Here is a 15,912-nt window from a genome sequence, read left to right on the forward strand (position 1 = left end):
TACAATAATATATATCTTTTACTCGGATTTTTTCTAATTGCACAAATTTAGAAAAAATATCCTGTAAAACAAACGGTCAAAGATAGACAACTTATTAGAAATAATAAGTAATAAGTCTCCTTCAACCTTACAAGAATTCTCTGGAGATGATTGGAATTTCTCGAAAAATGGTTTGTATGGAAAAAGCAAAACTAATAATAAGAAAGATTGAAATATATAATAGATTGTAAGTTTATGAATGGATCAGTTGGTAAAGGAAACGAGACACAGATTGTATGGGAAATGGTAATAAAAGAAGTAGACAAAACTAAAGCAAATGAATGTTGCAAGGTATAATAATTTTATCCTTTTTATTAGTTAAAGAAGAAAATGTTATCAATATAATAGCGGACAACTCGTTAATCTATATAATTGAAAAATTTAGTGACGAAAATGGCGAACGCAGAAGATTATTATATTAAATTATCATTGGATAATAACTTACAGTGACATGGAATGTATTGGATGATGGAAAGCATGGAAAAGATGACGGGACTAATATAAAAGTAGTTGATGATAATATGAAATAGCGCGAGCCTTAACAATTCGGAACTGAATAAATTTGTATTGCGATGGATAATATTTGGTGACTATCGAAATTGGGATTAAAAGGCTAATGCAAATCAAATACAAAAGTGAGTAATAACTTTAAAGAAATATTTTATAAGAATATTTTACAAAAAACTAACTTGGTTAAAACGGTTGAATTTATTTATTTCAAAAGAGAAAAGGAGACACTAGTGAATTGGACAACAATTTACGAGCGTATAGATTAAAAATCTAATTAAACAGTTACCAACATATAATATATTAGTAGAAAGAAAGATAGCGCAATACTTAGAGACGCATGTATAAGATGCGAAGACAACATTGAGAATATTCGTTTTGTAGAAAACTGATCGCACGTTTGGGAATGTCCTAGTAACCAATACGCAGAAGAAGAGATATTTATAAATACGTTGATATCATTAGAAGAAGAATATAAATGAAAATATAAGTACAATTCGCTATTATTTTTACAAGAAAAATCTAATATCCTAGTTATTAATAAAGACAAGAAGTTAGAAAACTAACTAGAGGTATTTTTAACGATAACATTTATGAAATAGCAAATTTTAAAGAAGAAAGACGTTTATTAGAAGAAATATGGAAAACATGCTATGATGATGTAAGAGATAAAATATGGTTGCAGCGTTGTAAAGAAGTTGGGAAAGCAGATGGAATTGTAGCAAAAGATAAAAAAAGGAAACTTATGGAAGAAAATAATAAATTAGACAGTGATACAGAAAAAATAAATAAAATTAAACAAATAATCGAAAAATAGAAAAAGATATTATAACAGATGAAATTGTTAGTAATAGCATAATGATTAATAGATCGTTTCAAATATTTGGAGTACACAGTATATTAATTATATTAGTTATAGATAGTTTATAGATAGGAAAAGTCCAGAATCTATATCGGCGAACAAAAGTTAAAAAAAAATGAGTTCACGTAGCCTCTTACCTTTCCGATATAGTAATTCTTTCAACATCTTGAGCCGAAGGAGCTTGTGTGCTGGAGTCGTCGGGAAGTTGATTGTCTCTATTTGATCGATGACAGTCTTGTAAGAATTGTCTGCTGGAGGCACTGGGAAATCCAATGCTGGTTGGTTCGATGACAGTTATGTATGAGCTATCGCTCGCGATGGTATAAGAATCGTTATCGGGAGGAGGAGTTCTTCGGAATAAACGTCCGGGGCGTTGATGATGTTTTGATCGTGTTGGGAAATTACTACGTAGGTGGGTTCGTATTAGTGGTTAGCGGTTAGTGTAACATCTTGCATGATCAAAGATCGTTTTTGAAGGTAGTGTTGTTGGAGTTGTATGGCACGGTCGACCCGTAATTATATTGTGGTATAGCATATTTATTTATTTATTTATTTTATTCAAAAGAGTAGTTAATACAATTATAGCTATATGTCTAATAAACAAAGGGAACTATCTGGTAAAAAGAACTAGAAATTCATCCCGTTACCAGGACCTCACCCTTCGGGAAGCACTATTTTAACAGTAAAACTACGCTACTGAGAAATTTTTAATAAAAACGATAATCTAACTAAAAAAAGCAAAATAGAACGTTAAAAAGATTATCTAATAGACCCAAAGGGGATTATATATTAAAATAAAATAAATCAATAGAATTGAAGCGTGAAGAACGCGTAAAGGAAGTGGATGATAAATCTATTGTTAGAGACGAAATCCAAGATAGGTTATGGAGGAAATTAGAACAAATCCAAAGAATAGGGCTCTTGTGTCAGTAAATGGATGAGTATAACCATGAATATTATATAGATCGTAACGAAGATTGGTATCGAGGTTATTATTGATGGAAGATTGTTATTGTTGTTTATTCACACGTTTATAGTCTTTAAAGGATTTTTTTGTGATGTCGTATGCGGTTTTCCACTTTTTCCAACAAATGGAACGTTCACGCCAAATGTGGAACATCTATCTAATATTAATATATAAATAAATAAAATTAACAATTTCACAATCACATGATTCGCATCATGAAAAGAACGAATGTTAAAAATCGTTTCACTATACCTAAGGAGAAAAATAAAGTCCAAGTTCGACCTGAAATAAAAAATTCGGAAAAACAAAATTAAAAAAAAAAACTTCAAAGAAAAAAGTTTCAAAACGAACCGATTTGAAACTTACTGATCGATCCCATCATCCGGGATAAGGTGGTTGTGATTGTTTGTGTGTTTGTCCCTGGCGCATGATATCCTCCATAAATGTTTGTTAGAGAAACGATTAGAGGTGGTATGCCAGGACAAGACATTCCAGTATTTATTTGTTGTGTCTGTGCGTGAAATCCTATCATTGGAGATGAAACAGTACATCCGCAAACAAACGGGTCGGCAGACTTTGATTTTTCTTCGCTTGGCTGTCAATAACCGTTCTAGGGGTATGCAAATAAAAAAAAAAAATGGCCACCCATTAAAAGTAATATACTCGATTCGGAAGAAAATACGAACCTGCAGCACTTCTATGTCTTTCCCCTTTACCATCCTTTTTGAACGCGTATGATACAGTAATTGGTATATTCATCAGATATTGCCCGTTCATCATTGCATCAATTGCCGCATCTGAAGAATCGAAATTGTCATATGAAATAAACCCATACCCTTTACTATTACCAGTATCGGGATCTCATGCAATCTAAATTAAATATTTTGACTTAATAAAATTAAATATGTAAATTGAATTCGATATTCGATTATTAGTCTATATTAATACCTTGGAAGTAATACCAAAAGTGCTGAACGTATCGTACAACATTTTTTCACCAATACCAGAATCCAAATTCCCTATAAATAATGAAGCGCTTACGTCCAAATTCTTTTTGCCCAAAGTTACCTAATAATACGACGAAACGTCAATGCTACACAACAAACAATAAAAACAAACCAAAATGTTTCCGCCTACTTTATTGACACGAATAGGTTTCCCATACAACTTGATTTGATTCATTATCTGCATCACCTTCACTCATATATTCACAAGACTCAATCTTGTAAGAAGAATCTTAGTTCTTTCCGTTCTTCAGAAGCCACCTGAACTGTTCTTATTACCACGAACCCGTTTCGTCGGGCAATACCTACAAGAAAAAGAAACGTTAAAACGTTTCTAAAATAAAAAAAAAGGACTCCCTTTCCCAATTACCTTATTATTCAAATTCCAGTTCGTAGGTTTGACCGGCATTCCCGTTCCTACACGAACAATATAAGCATTTTTTTAAGAAATTATATATTTTTGTATTTATATTTATTTATTTATAATAATAAACGAAATAATTTCTTTAAGTAAATATAAATATAATGGATTTTATGCGGATATACGTTTTAGTCAAGCGACAAAGTTGTGTTTGATTGAGAGGACATTGAGTCGCATTAGAATTTAAAAAAAATATTTTTTTTTTTCCCGCGTCCATAGAGCCAAAGGACGAAAGGAAATGAAAGGACGAGGAAAATGGGAAGAAAGGAAGTTAATAAAGTTTAAAAAATAATGCTTTTAGTGATCCTTTTTTAAACTTTTAATACGCGTGACGCGTGACATTTAATTAATGTACTATTCGACCATAATTCAACAAGGTTGAATAAATGTCTAATCGTAGATCATTACCAGAATATAGGCTGAATTTTTACGAAAGCGCCTACTTTATAACTACTAGAAGATGAAATCAGTTTGAGCACATTTTCTTCATTTTACAATCGATCAATCATTAGTTATGATTTAATTACTGAGAATCAGTTGTTTTTAAAAATTTAGATATAATTTATTAATATGATATGAAAAATTAAATCTTATTTATAAAAATGAATAAAATACTAGTTTAATAAAAAAAAAAAAGAAGAATATAAAAATTTTAATGATTTAAAACCACTTTTTCATTCTTATAGGTGAATTTGATCGGAAGTTTCATACATATTGTTCCCTATTAAGTACATCTTTATCGGACATATTATTATTTTCTTTTGTAAAATAAATTTTTTTCAAATGTACACAATTTGAAAAAATATTACCAACTAAATTAAAATTAATAGGGTTAATGACCATAGTTAATCTTATTATCTTTGAACAATAATTAGATATAATTCTAATTAAATTTTCATTTTCGATTCTATAATATCGAGACTCAAGTGTACGACATATCTTAATTTCTAAAATTTTGCCACCAGATCTTTCAATTATTAAGCATTCAATATTACATGGTAAGTATGAAGTTTCTAAATATTGTAAATTTGGAAAAAAGGACGTTCTTAAATAGAGCTCCCATTCTTGCCATTTTATACTATTATAAAATTCACCATCATCATCATTATATAAGATTAAATATTGTAAGTTCTCCAATGATGGAAAAAATGTGGGTGAAATTAATGTGATTGATAATCTCAAAATGATTTTTTTTAACGTAATAGCATTTTTACTGATCATATCACTTAATTGTGTACATAAAAGTGGTAGATTATTTTTCATCCTAATAAATGAAATTAAATCATCATCTTTACTATTTATTACTTCAAGATCTGTTATGTTTATGATTCCAAGACTAAATAAAAGTTCCGGATCCATATATTCTATATTTATTTTCAATTGATGTATGCCGGAAAAAAATTCTTTTACATTTGGACATAATAAAAATAACCTCTTATTTTTAATCCAATCGAAATACTTAATATTTTTACATTTACTAAAAATCAAAAGATATATTTCAAATTCTAATAAGATTTTTTTGTAAACAGAAGGAGAATCCTTCTTAAATGAAAGTTGTACCATATCTTCAATCCAAATCGGTGAAAGATGGGTAAAAAAATCCATATAATTAAATAATAATTTATTTGAAATTGGATTTGAAGGTAAATTAATATTTAATTCGGACAACTTTTCTTTTGGTAGAAAATGAAAAATTACATTGTAAAGTTTTTTACGTGATTCTTTTTTATGAGCGTAAGGATTATAAGAATAAAAAAAATATTTCCATAAAATTGGTATTGCTAAACAACACCAAGTTCTGTTCACTAAAATGCATGAATATAACGAAGCGGGGTCAAACCGCAATTCAGTCAAGATTAATAAAAGAATATCATCGATAAGTTTCGTCATTATTAATGAAGAAGGATAACGATAGAAATTATTAAATTGTGTAATAAAAATAAATAAATTCTGAAACGTTACGTTATTGAATACTAAATTGTACTGTAAAATAAAAGTATGAAACAGTATGAAACGATAAAATATAATTCATGCTTAATTTATAATGTTTGTTAAATTTATGGGTTGTACATGTGAGAAACGAAAAAATATGAATTGATCTACTAACAATAAAAAAAACCCCTTTGTAAGAAGATCATTATCTCCTATTTCTTAATTTCTTGTATAATTATTGTATAAAATTCTGATTATATGAAATATTTTGTTACAATTCAATAAGCTTGATTTGGAGTTCAAAAAATTATTTTATTAATTATAACGCTGATTGTTAAACTGATTGTTAAAATCATCATGCATAATTATCAATTTAAAGTGATCCAAATAACCTTCCATTTAGAGTTTTATTGAAATGTATAAGTACTTATATAATATTTCTAATTTTTTTAAGCCACTTATTTATTTATTTATGGAGTTTAATTTATTGAAGTGATTTGATCCATTTATGATTTTATTGAAAGTATTGAAAGTACATAATTTTCCTATATAACATGCCTAAAAAAAACTCCGGTAGATCTGAAAAAGCTCGGATATGGTCAATTTTCTAAGAAAAATTCTATAGGGCTATCAACTTTCAATAAAGATTTTTATGTCGTAATTATTAATTTGAACTATTGATTGTGTATAATTCTTTTTTGAAATTTCTTCAATCCTTTATAAAGAAATCCATTTTCAAATATCCGAATCCATAACAAAAAAAGTAAATAAGTCATAGATTTTTATTGTTTCCAATTTTAGACGTTAATTAAATTGTAAGGTTTCACAATATGGATTTTTGAAACATAATTATTATGACCGAGAAAGTCCATTGTTCGTATGTAGATCATTATTTTGTGGACGTACGAGTTGATGTAAATCGAAAGTTAATAACTGATAAGCCACGAATAAAATCAGTAATATGTTCGTTATTGTCTTTGTGTTGTCTACATTCGACACGCCGTAGGGTAGCTAGCGAAGGACATTATACTTTATGTATATACTATGATGTGTAAAAATTGACAAATCACGTGGGATTTCCGTCGCGTCATTTCTGATTGGATAAATTGCGTCAAAGCCATCAAAACAAACGCTTGCCACGCTCCGGACTCATAATGTTTTTAGTTGTTGATCATTTCCTTTTTTACTGACCAAAATAATCTATAAAATAGAACAAACCTCTGTAACGCTTTCTTCGTTTCTTCGTTTCTTCGTTATATCGTTTTATATCGTTATATACGTAAATTATTTATACACAAAATAAAATATTTCTAAGGCTTTTTACTTGATTTTTAAAAGTAAATAACGAATATGTATAGTAAAAGTATGATGTTTGATATAAAAATTTAGTATATTAATTGTTATCATCGTTATTTTTTTAGCATGTCAAATCCCGCTAGAACTATTACTGCTGAAAATATCGAAAATGAAACTGCGCATACTTATTATATAGAATATGTTAGTACCTCAAATTTATAACTTCTATAACTTCTCAAACACAAATTTGGTTCTAAATATTTAAATAAATATTTAAATTCTTTTAGGAAAAAAAACTTTCCAAACTTGCCTCCAGATTAGCCCATGGAGCTGAAAATCCAGCAGAGATAGTTATGGATTTTTTATATATATCAGATGCGGCTACAGGAGCTAATAGTGACTTGTTAGCTCGATATAAGATTACACACATCATAAACGTCTCTCCGTGTGTAAATTTTTTTGAAAAAAATGTTCCTCAAAAGTGAGTGATTAAATAAATAATATTTAATTTTATTTTATCTTTTTTTTTTATTAATTTTTTTTTTTAATTAGGTACCCTAATTGGGATCCTCCCAAATATTTAAGATTAAACACATCAGAAATAAATATAGCAGAATTTTTTGATGTAAGTATACTTTATAATTTTTAATAATTATATGAATATTCTTGTTTGGATGATAATAACAATAATTAATTCTTATAAAATTTTTAGGTTTCGAATTTATTTATATATCAAGCAGCACAAGAAGGTGGTCGAGTTCTAATTTATTGCTGGACGGGAGCATCGGAATCTGCCACATTAATGTTAGCTTATTTAATGAACCATTATTGGCTCACCTATCAGGATGCTTTTAATTATTTAAACGGAAAATCGATTATAGATCCACACTCGACTTTCCGTTTACAATTAATTAATTACGAATTAGAATTATTAAGAGCTTGGAAGTTTCCGGTAAGTAAATAAATTTATTTTTGATTTGTTATTATAATCTTTAAATAATATATGTAAAAATAAAATACTAGGTTGACGATGATGATGACATTTCCGAGCGTGATGAATTAAAATTTGAAGATTATATAAATTATGACGATGAATCTGAGGAGATAACAAAATAGAAATTAAGTCATTATCAAATTTTTGTAAATAAATTTATAATATTATATTTATTGTATTATCCGTAGTATTTTTTTTTTTTTTAAAAAAAATAAAGTAAAGCTCAATTTTACTCATTTTAAAATTCGTTAAAAAATAAAGAAAAAAAACATTAGTAATGTTTCTAAAACAAAAATAAATTAAAGAAATACCTTCATTTCACCCAATTTCAAAGTTTAAGAGGCTGTTCATAAAAAAGGAACGTTCAGTTAGTACGTTAGTAACGTTCCTAAAACAAAAATAAAATGTAAAAAATAAAAAGAAATACCTCTATTTCGCTCATTAAGGTTCAAGAGGCTGTTCCTGAAAAAGGAACGTTAACAATGTTCCTAAAACGAAAAATAATAATAATAAAAAAGAACAATGTGCGTCAGACAATCATTTGACATTTCGGCGTATCCTATTCAAGTTCATGTAAGTTGCATGGTTACGCATAAAAAATTTCCTGATGTTCATCGACGAAGGAAGGGTTTTTTTCAAAATTTATTAAATGAAATCGAATATAATTTAAGTCGGTGGATTAGGTTTTTTTTATAATAGATATTAAATTTTCCTAATTTTAATGAGAGGAAATAGATACGGAGAAAGATTTTATATTAACATTTTTATTAAGATAGAGGGGAAGTGTTTTTTTTTTTTCATGATTAACATTTCTCATGATTAATATTGAATTTTCTTTCATGAATTTAAATGTATGTCTGGAGGGAAGTATAGAAGAGGGTTTTCTTCTTAGGATTAGTATTGAAGAGTTGGGTAATCACCAATTTATATTGATCAAATGAGCACGTTTTGTCTATTTCTTCGGATGATGTTACAGACACCGAAATTGAAAAAATAACGATGAAACAAGAAGATATTTAAAGACTAGCGTAAAAGATGTTTTGGAAGGACGTTTATTATGTAAGAATATCTTACAATATATTTAGGGAGTTTGGCTTAATACAAAGCAGCATCAATGTGAATCTATAGAAAAATAATGTTCCGTTCCGTTTCCAATTATTTGCTAGGTACAAAAGAATGATCCTCTCGTAAGGTAATATACAGTATTTATATATGAACATGTATTCTTAAAATATTTTAAAAATAATAAAAAAGGACTACTAGAAATTAATTAGATTTATCATAAATCAAATTTTATACGATTAGAATTATATATGAAAAGACGTGATCCGCTACTTTTTGATAATAAATTTTTTACCGACTTAAATAATTAATGCATCGCGTGAAACTTTTTAAGATACATATTATGTTAAAATATAATTGAAATTTCATAAAATTTATTTATACGATAAATAAGAAAACCGGATTAAATATACATGATAGAATTGCTATCATTCTCAGTTAAACGAGAAAATCTATACATGAAAATTTTTAATGCTATACTGCTATACTTTATAAATTTAGAAATTGCTAGATAACTTGATAGACTTTGATGTTCAATAAAAAAAATTTTTAAAATTAAAAAAATTTTCCTAATCACTTTTATTATTTATTTAAGTAAAACAAATCAAAATTCAAAAATAATCTATATAATAAAAGCTTAAAATAGAAACATGGGTGTTAAAATTTCGATTAACCTCGTAATTTACCATCTAATAATCCTGGAAGACATATTGAACGCACCTGTTTTCTACAAAAAGGAAAAAAATGAAACGTTAAAATGTTTCTTTAAGTAAATTCCAATCAAATCTTCTATTGCAACATCCAAGTCCTCCAAACAATGTTGCTCTTAACCTGCACCTTTCAAAACGTTCAGGTAGGAGTATCTAGGGTTAAAGAAACGTTAGTAAAGGTCCTACTAACGTCCCCTAACTCCCAATTCCCAACGCCTATCTTTCATTCAGAATCCAAGGCCAAATCTTCGTTCAGACGTTCAAGTAGGTACAGTACCCACAAAAAAAAAGACAAAAGAAATGCTTATAAAGTTTATTAACATTCCCTAAATCACCACTCCCTAATTCCTACCTTCCATTGAAACCGATCTCAAGTTCTGAAGTCAAATATCCAAGGCGTCCAGTAGGTACCTACAAAATAAAAAGAAATCAAAAGGAACATTAGTAAAATTGCATTAATGTTCCTTAAATCCTGCTTCTCCAAGTCTACTTTTTAACTAGAAAACTTCGAAGTTAGATGAACTTACTAATTTCATTCGTCTTATACTTCGAAATTGGTATGGCTGGAAACGCTCAGATAGTACTTAAAACTTTTCTTTGAAAAAAAAAAATAAAAAAAAAATTTTTTTTTACAATTTTTTTTATTTTTTTTTAATAAAAAATAAAAAATAAAAATAATAAATAAAACAATAACAATTTTTTTTTAATAATAATAAAAATAAAATAAAAATAAAAAAATAAAACAATTTTTTTTAATAAAAATAAAAAATAAAAAAATTTTTTTTTTCACCTTTTCTTTAAAAAAAATGATCGATAAAATTTATCAATCTCAATGGGGATCAAGTTTTTATATCCACCGTAGTATAAAATGCATTACTATACTATACAACATCGGAGGTTATAATTATAACTATATTATCTATAATTTTCGAGGTAATGTTAAAAACTTATGGAGAAATATTAGATCTACATTCTGCAACAGTAGAGTTTAATTGCTGGAGGTTGGAATAGGGACTGCAAATGGTGTAACTCATTAGATGTACTTGAAGAATTAATATCACCTACTGTTTCTTTAGGATAGAAAGATAAATGCTTATATAAATATACAGTATATATATATATATATTAATAAAATAAATTAAGATGATATATATATTTAAGAAAAGACGAGCCACCTACTTAGATTATGTATCAAGCAATTACTCGGGAAGCGGTAAGATCTTTAAAATTTGCGAGGAGGTACAAGATATGGCAAAAAGAAAACCAAACCGAATTGATCCTAAATATTTCACAAATTATTAAAAAGAATTTAATGTCGACATGTACCGTACGAATGCAATTACTCATGAATAATAATCAGACACGTACTTAAACATCCAACTTATTCATCACGTTCAACTTCGATCTATCCGAACTACTCATCCAATAAGTATTATTCTGCATCGACACAACTGCCAGTCCAGTCCGAAGCCACCCTTATCACAACAGATCATATCATCGATTTCAACCATCAAGATAAGTATTTCTTTCTCATTTGCATGCTCTTTCTTTACTTGAAGCTTTATCGTTGGAAAAAACCAGTAATCGACTTATTTTTGTTGCTACTTTGATAAATGGACTCCAATTATTTTGTTGCTTTAGTATCACTAGCATTAAGCTCATCCACTTGTGCCCTTGAGTATTTGTAATAAGATGAACAGAAGATATTATTTTAATTCTGGAGTAATTGATCGTGGATTTTAATACCCTTTTGCTCACGTCTCGTTTTCTTGAAAGACGAAAGTTATTCTGATTTAAATCGTCGTCGTCATTAATCTCCGTTTTTGAAAGTTTTTGGTAAAACTTGGAATTTCTTCGAGATGATGTTTAATCGTCAATTATCTTATGATCATCATCAGCTGCTAGTCCATGTTCACACATCGTACGATATAAATCTAATTATATTCCCGTTATCGCCACTTGTCCAATATATTGTTTCATTATAATGATCCCAGTTCATCAGCACTATTAATATAATATAACAAGATTTTCATTACTAAGTGCTTCTAACCGCAAGTAATAACGATAAATGTTTTTAAACCCTATAAAATCTGTGTCATATATTATTATACAATTTGGTGTACTTGAAGTTAAACTCTTTTGTTTTTATATAATCTATTTATTGTTACCATTGATCTTTTTCTTTAAAAAATGATGCCTAACAATTAATATTTTTTTTTAGGATAACGACATTGCAGTTATCTGTTTTTCTGTTGAACGCTTCCATTTCATTGTTATCCTGCTTATTATCATTTCTAAACCAAAATATTATTATATATTACCCATTTCATCATTAGTTTTAGTAATTAATTGTTTTTTATATATAAGTCCTCATTATTATTATTAATTTTGTACTTTTTAATATTGATAAATAATGAGAGTCAATTTTCAAAAGTTCGTAAATTACAAACGATTATATATCTAAGAACATTTTTGTTTATTTAACTTGTGATGTTTAGTCAAAATAGGATTGGCAAAATCTCCATAGATTTAGATTAGTGGATAATCTAAATTCCAAATGAATATTGTCGCTTACAGTGTATTACATTACATATGCAAGGACTTCTAAAATAGAATCTGTCATGCAAAAACAAGTTTCAAATTTGGAAATTTGGAGCTTGCTAATCGAAATCTGTTGTACAGAATTTTTTATTGGTATATATTTACTGTATATCATCTTTAGCCGCTAGTTCTTTTGTAATAATTTTAACTAATGTAATTTCTTTTTTAGATATGTTGTTTATGAAATTTGAGCCAGAATGCATAATATTTGGAGAATATGCAAATTTTTTTCTTCAAACTAAAACACTTAGGTGGCGTAACTGGTAAAGTGGCAATAAGAATTCTTAATACTCTATAGGGACGTTATGCGTTAGTTTTCTGCGATGGATATGATATGTTTGTACTGAAGAAAATACTTTTCTTCTAATTAATTAATAGACAAATTTTGAGCTAATCCTATTTGTTAATTTTAGTTTCTCCAATAATGATTCTTTAAGAGTTAATGATAACGATGTACTTTTACCGTCAATTGTTGAGAAAGATATTTGGACAAATTTCTGCAATTTAATATGTGGGTGACTCTTTTTTACGTAAAAAGATCTGTATATCTTTTCTTATTTTCTTGTAAATTCACAAAATAATATTTACGTACAATAACAACAAAAAAAAATTCATTCATGTGATCAAGTTTAACGAAATATAAAATATATTATATACATAAATAAAATTTTAATCATTCACTATAATTTTGGAAATATACTCATTAAAAAAAAAAATATACCAGTTGGCCACTGCATATAGTATCCCCCAAAAATAGTACCCCATTATTAAGACCTGGGTATTATTCACCACCCATGCTACCTAGTTCTTGAATAATACCCGGGGTATAACCTTTAATAAATTATCACTTTTCATATAATTTATATCCAAATATAGTACCCGGTTCCTCACGAAGTACCCGCGGGTGCTATTCAATTTAAAATATCGAGTTCTTGAATAAGACCTTGGGTACTATATGCAGTGACCAACGGTATTTTTTTTAAATCATGTGAACAGTATCATATTTATCGCGTGACCAATTAATATTGTTTCTTATTGTTACAGAAAAATTTTTTTTTGGAAATGACTTTATTGAATTTTATAAATCTGGAACAATCAAAATAAATTTCCCAGATGCTATTATATTTTTTTTTGTACTAAACTCTATTTAGAATTTCTTTTATTTAAAATCCTGTTTCCCAGACCAAATTATTTATTATTTTTTTTTTTATCTTTTAAATCATTATTAAAACATTACGCACTATAAGCCCTCTTTCCTGGTTTCTACTTTTTTTCACGAGGAATTTTCTAAAAAAATTTTTTTTATTGAATAATGAAACAATATTATCGGTTTCTTCTAAAATGGATTCATTTTTATTATCGGATCTAATTATCCAAAAAAAGAAAATCCTACCGAATGCACGGGTGACAGGCGGATCTAAATTCCGAATTCCGAATTGTTCCTTGTTTTTTTTATAGTCACTAGTCACCCGAAAAAACTTAGTCATTAAAATTCGTTAATTAATTCAATGACGAGGAATTTATTGATATATTTTTTATCATTGTATTAATAACTGATAGCGTTAATTAACAATTAAATTGCAATTGACTTGAGGAAGAATAAAGCCTTTATTTTTTTTGTTTTTATCAAAATTCCGCGATTCAAACGCATAAATGATTCATTAAGATAAAATTTCGAAAATAAAAAACGTCGATATAGCGCATAACTTTATTATATTAAATATTCTTTCGAATAAAGAATAAATAAAAAAATATGTAAAAAATATATTTTACATTTATTAACATTAACAAAGAAAATATTCGTTCGAATAAAGAATCGTAAAAATCGATAATTTAAAATACTTGATTTTCGAATTGAGTATGCCGTAACGCCGGGTAGTCGTATTTCGACACCGTTTTAACATTTTTAACTTTAATATTTATCTTTCTCATTTTATTATAGATTGCTGGTAAAGAAATGCGAGACTAAAATAAGAATTTCGATATCATAATTATTACGATCATATTAAATCAATACTTACCCCAAGTCTTGGTATTAAAGCGAATAAAGGAATATCACAAATTTATCCAAATATTCCTTTAATACTATCCATTATCTTTGTATAATATTATGCGCTTTAAATCGCATAAATTATTCAAAGAATTTTAGGGCTATCCGTAAATAAAAAAATATTTATTTAGATACTATAAAAATCTTGATAAATTATTAACATTATTATTTATTGTTTGCTTTACCTGTGGATTAGGATCTTTAATCGTTAATACACGACGCTGAAATGAAGGAATGTAGACGTCTAATATATTTAAGATCCAAGTCCCAGAATAATGATGGTGGACGGAGTAGCTCTATATATATTAAAAAAAAAAAAACTCTGTATGCTGATGTGACAATCAAGTGTATACGTTATAACTGTATATATTATCTTGTTCATGTAAGGTTATCTAGGCTTTATCAATACAATCGTATTTATTTACACAGTATATAGTAACAAGATTATATATTGTTACATATGTATTATATAATTTATATTATACATTTTTTTATAAAATGAAATTTTCAACTACGTACAATACATAAACATGTCTAACGTTCTCAATTAAATGAATTGTTCTTGTTTTTGTTATATAATATCTCAAGTTCGAATGGATTAAATTAAAATCCAAGTTCCAAGTTATCGGAATAAATAAAACGAAAAAGCAAAAAAAAAAAAACGAAAAGAACGTCCTCTGGCAAGTCACAAAAGTCCTCTGGAATGTCACAAATGCACAACATTTTTTCGCCCGACATAATTTTAATCACATTTATTAGTTTGCACTATAAAAAAACGCCATCCTACCTTAGAAATTAAAGTTTTTATATAGTATAATTAATTATTAGACGCGAATTAACTTTTTTTGATCATTAATTTTCTTATCATGTGCAAAGATCATATGTAAAAAGTTCTTATCAATAAAATTATTAATTAAAGTTTTTGCTCTGATACGTTCTTTCCTTTATCAATCTAGAAAAAATGAGTTTTGATAGAAAGGAGAAAGAGAACTCACAGCGGAAAACCCAAAATAAGTTAATTCATTGAGAAAAAATTTTCATTTAAACAATCAAAAGTAGATTATATCAGTTTCATACATACTCATCAATTAGCAAGAGATAATCTGATATGTACAATACAAAGATATCATATAAAATTATTAAAAGGGGAAGACGGCAACGACGGAAATACCAAATTAAGTTAATTTATTGAGAAAATAATAATGAATTTGTAGGAATAAGTTTCCCGATAAGTAAAGTTATTACTATTAAAGAGATTAATCTGAATGTAACCCGAATTTGATGGAAGGGTAAAATATCGGTCAATACGAGACTGCATCTAATCCATTGTCCCACTATTGACTGTTTATGTTACCCTCCCATTTAATAACTGTATTATTATGCATGCCACTCAAGGTCATGTCTAATTTTAAGTTATTTTATAAATGTTTAGTTTTTTAAATAAATAACGTGTTGTAACCAATATTT

The 15,912-nt window shown here is 27.5% G+C and overlaps 4 protein-coding genes across 4 annotated transcripts; 1 reads left to right on the plus strand and 3 right to left on the minus strand.

The window, feature by feature from the left end:
• Positions 1–1,197: 1,197 nt before the first annotated feature.
• On the minus strand, positions 1,198–3,152 carry OCT59_001300 (uncharacterized protein; the record flags this gene model as incomplete). The annotated part of the gene is made up of 7 exons (XM_066139464.1): positions 1,198–1,288; positions 1,546–1,812; positions 2,436–2,532; positions 2,628–2,657; positions 2,742–2,886; positions 2,951–2,985; positions 3,062–3,152. 7 exons carry the CDS (start codon positions 3,150–3,152, stop codon positions 1,198–1,200), a joined length of 756 nt encoding a protein of 251 aa, XP_065988865.1.
• Positions 3,153–3,236: 84 nt separating this feature from the next.
• On the minus strand, positions 3,237–3,788 carry OCT59_001301 (Splicing factor 3B subunit 4; the record flags this gene model as incomplete). Its single annotated transcript, XM_066139465.1, has 5 exons — positions 3,237–3,245; positions 3,324–3,443; positions 3,513–3,574; positions 3,666–3,684; positions 3,750–3,788. 5 exons carry the CDS (start codon positions 3,786–3,788, stop codon positions 3,237–3,239), a joined length of 249 nt encoding a protein of 82 aa, XP_065988866.1.
• Positions 3,789–4,505: 717 nt separating this feature from the next.
• OCT59_001302 (uncharacterized protein) lies at positions 4,506–5,690 on the minus strand (the record flags this gene model as incomplete). The annotated part of the gene is made up of 1 exon (XM_025325427.1): positions 4,506–5,690. One exon carries the CDS (start codon positions 5,688–5,690, stop codon positions 4,506–4,508), a length of 1,185 nt encoding a protein of 394 aa, XP_025181302.1.
• Positions 5,691–6,968: 1,278 nt separating this feature from the next.
• On the plus strand, positions 6,969–8,262 carry OCT59_001303 (uncharacterized protein). Its single transcript, XM_025325428.2, has 6 exons — positions 6,969–7,069; positions 7,154–7,229; positions 7,316–7,509; positions 7,581–7,653; positions 7,741–7,980; positions 8,052–8,262. Exons 2-6 carry the CDS (start codon positions 7,155–7,157, stop codon positions 8,142–8,144), a joined length of 675 nt encoding a protein of 224 aa, XP_025181303.1. The 5' UTR covers positions 6,969–7,069; position 7,154; the 3' UTR covers positions 8,145–8,262.
• Positions 8,263–15,912: the final 7,650 nt, after the last annotated feature.

Source organism: Rhizophagus irregularis, chromosome 1 (assembly GCF_026210795.1).
Source record: "Rhizophagus irregularis chromosome 1, complete sequence".
NCBI classification, from domain to species: Eukaryota; Fungi; Glomeromycota; class Glomeromycetes; order Glomerales; family Glomeraceae; genus Rhizophagus; species Rhizophagus irregularis.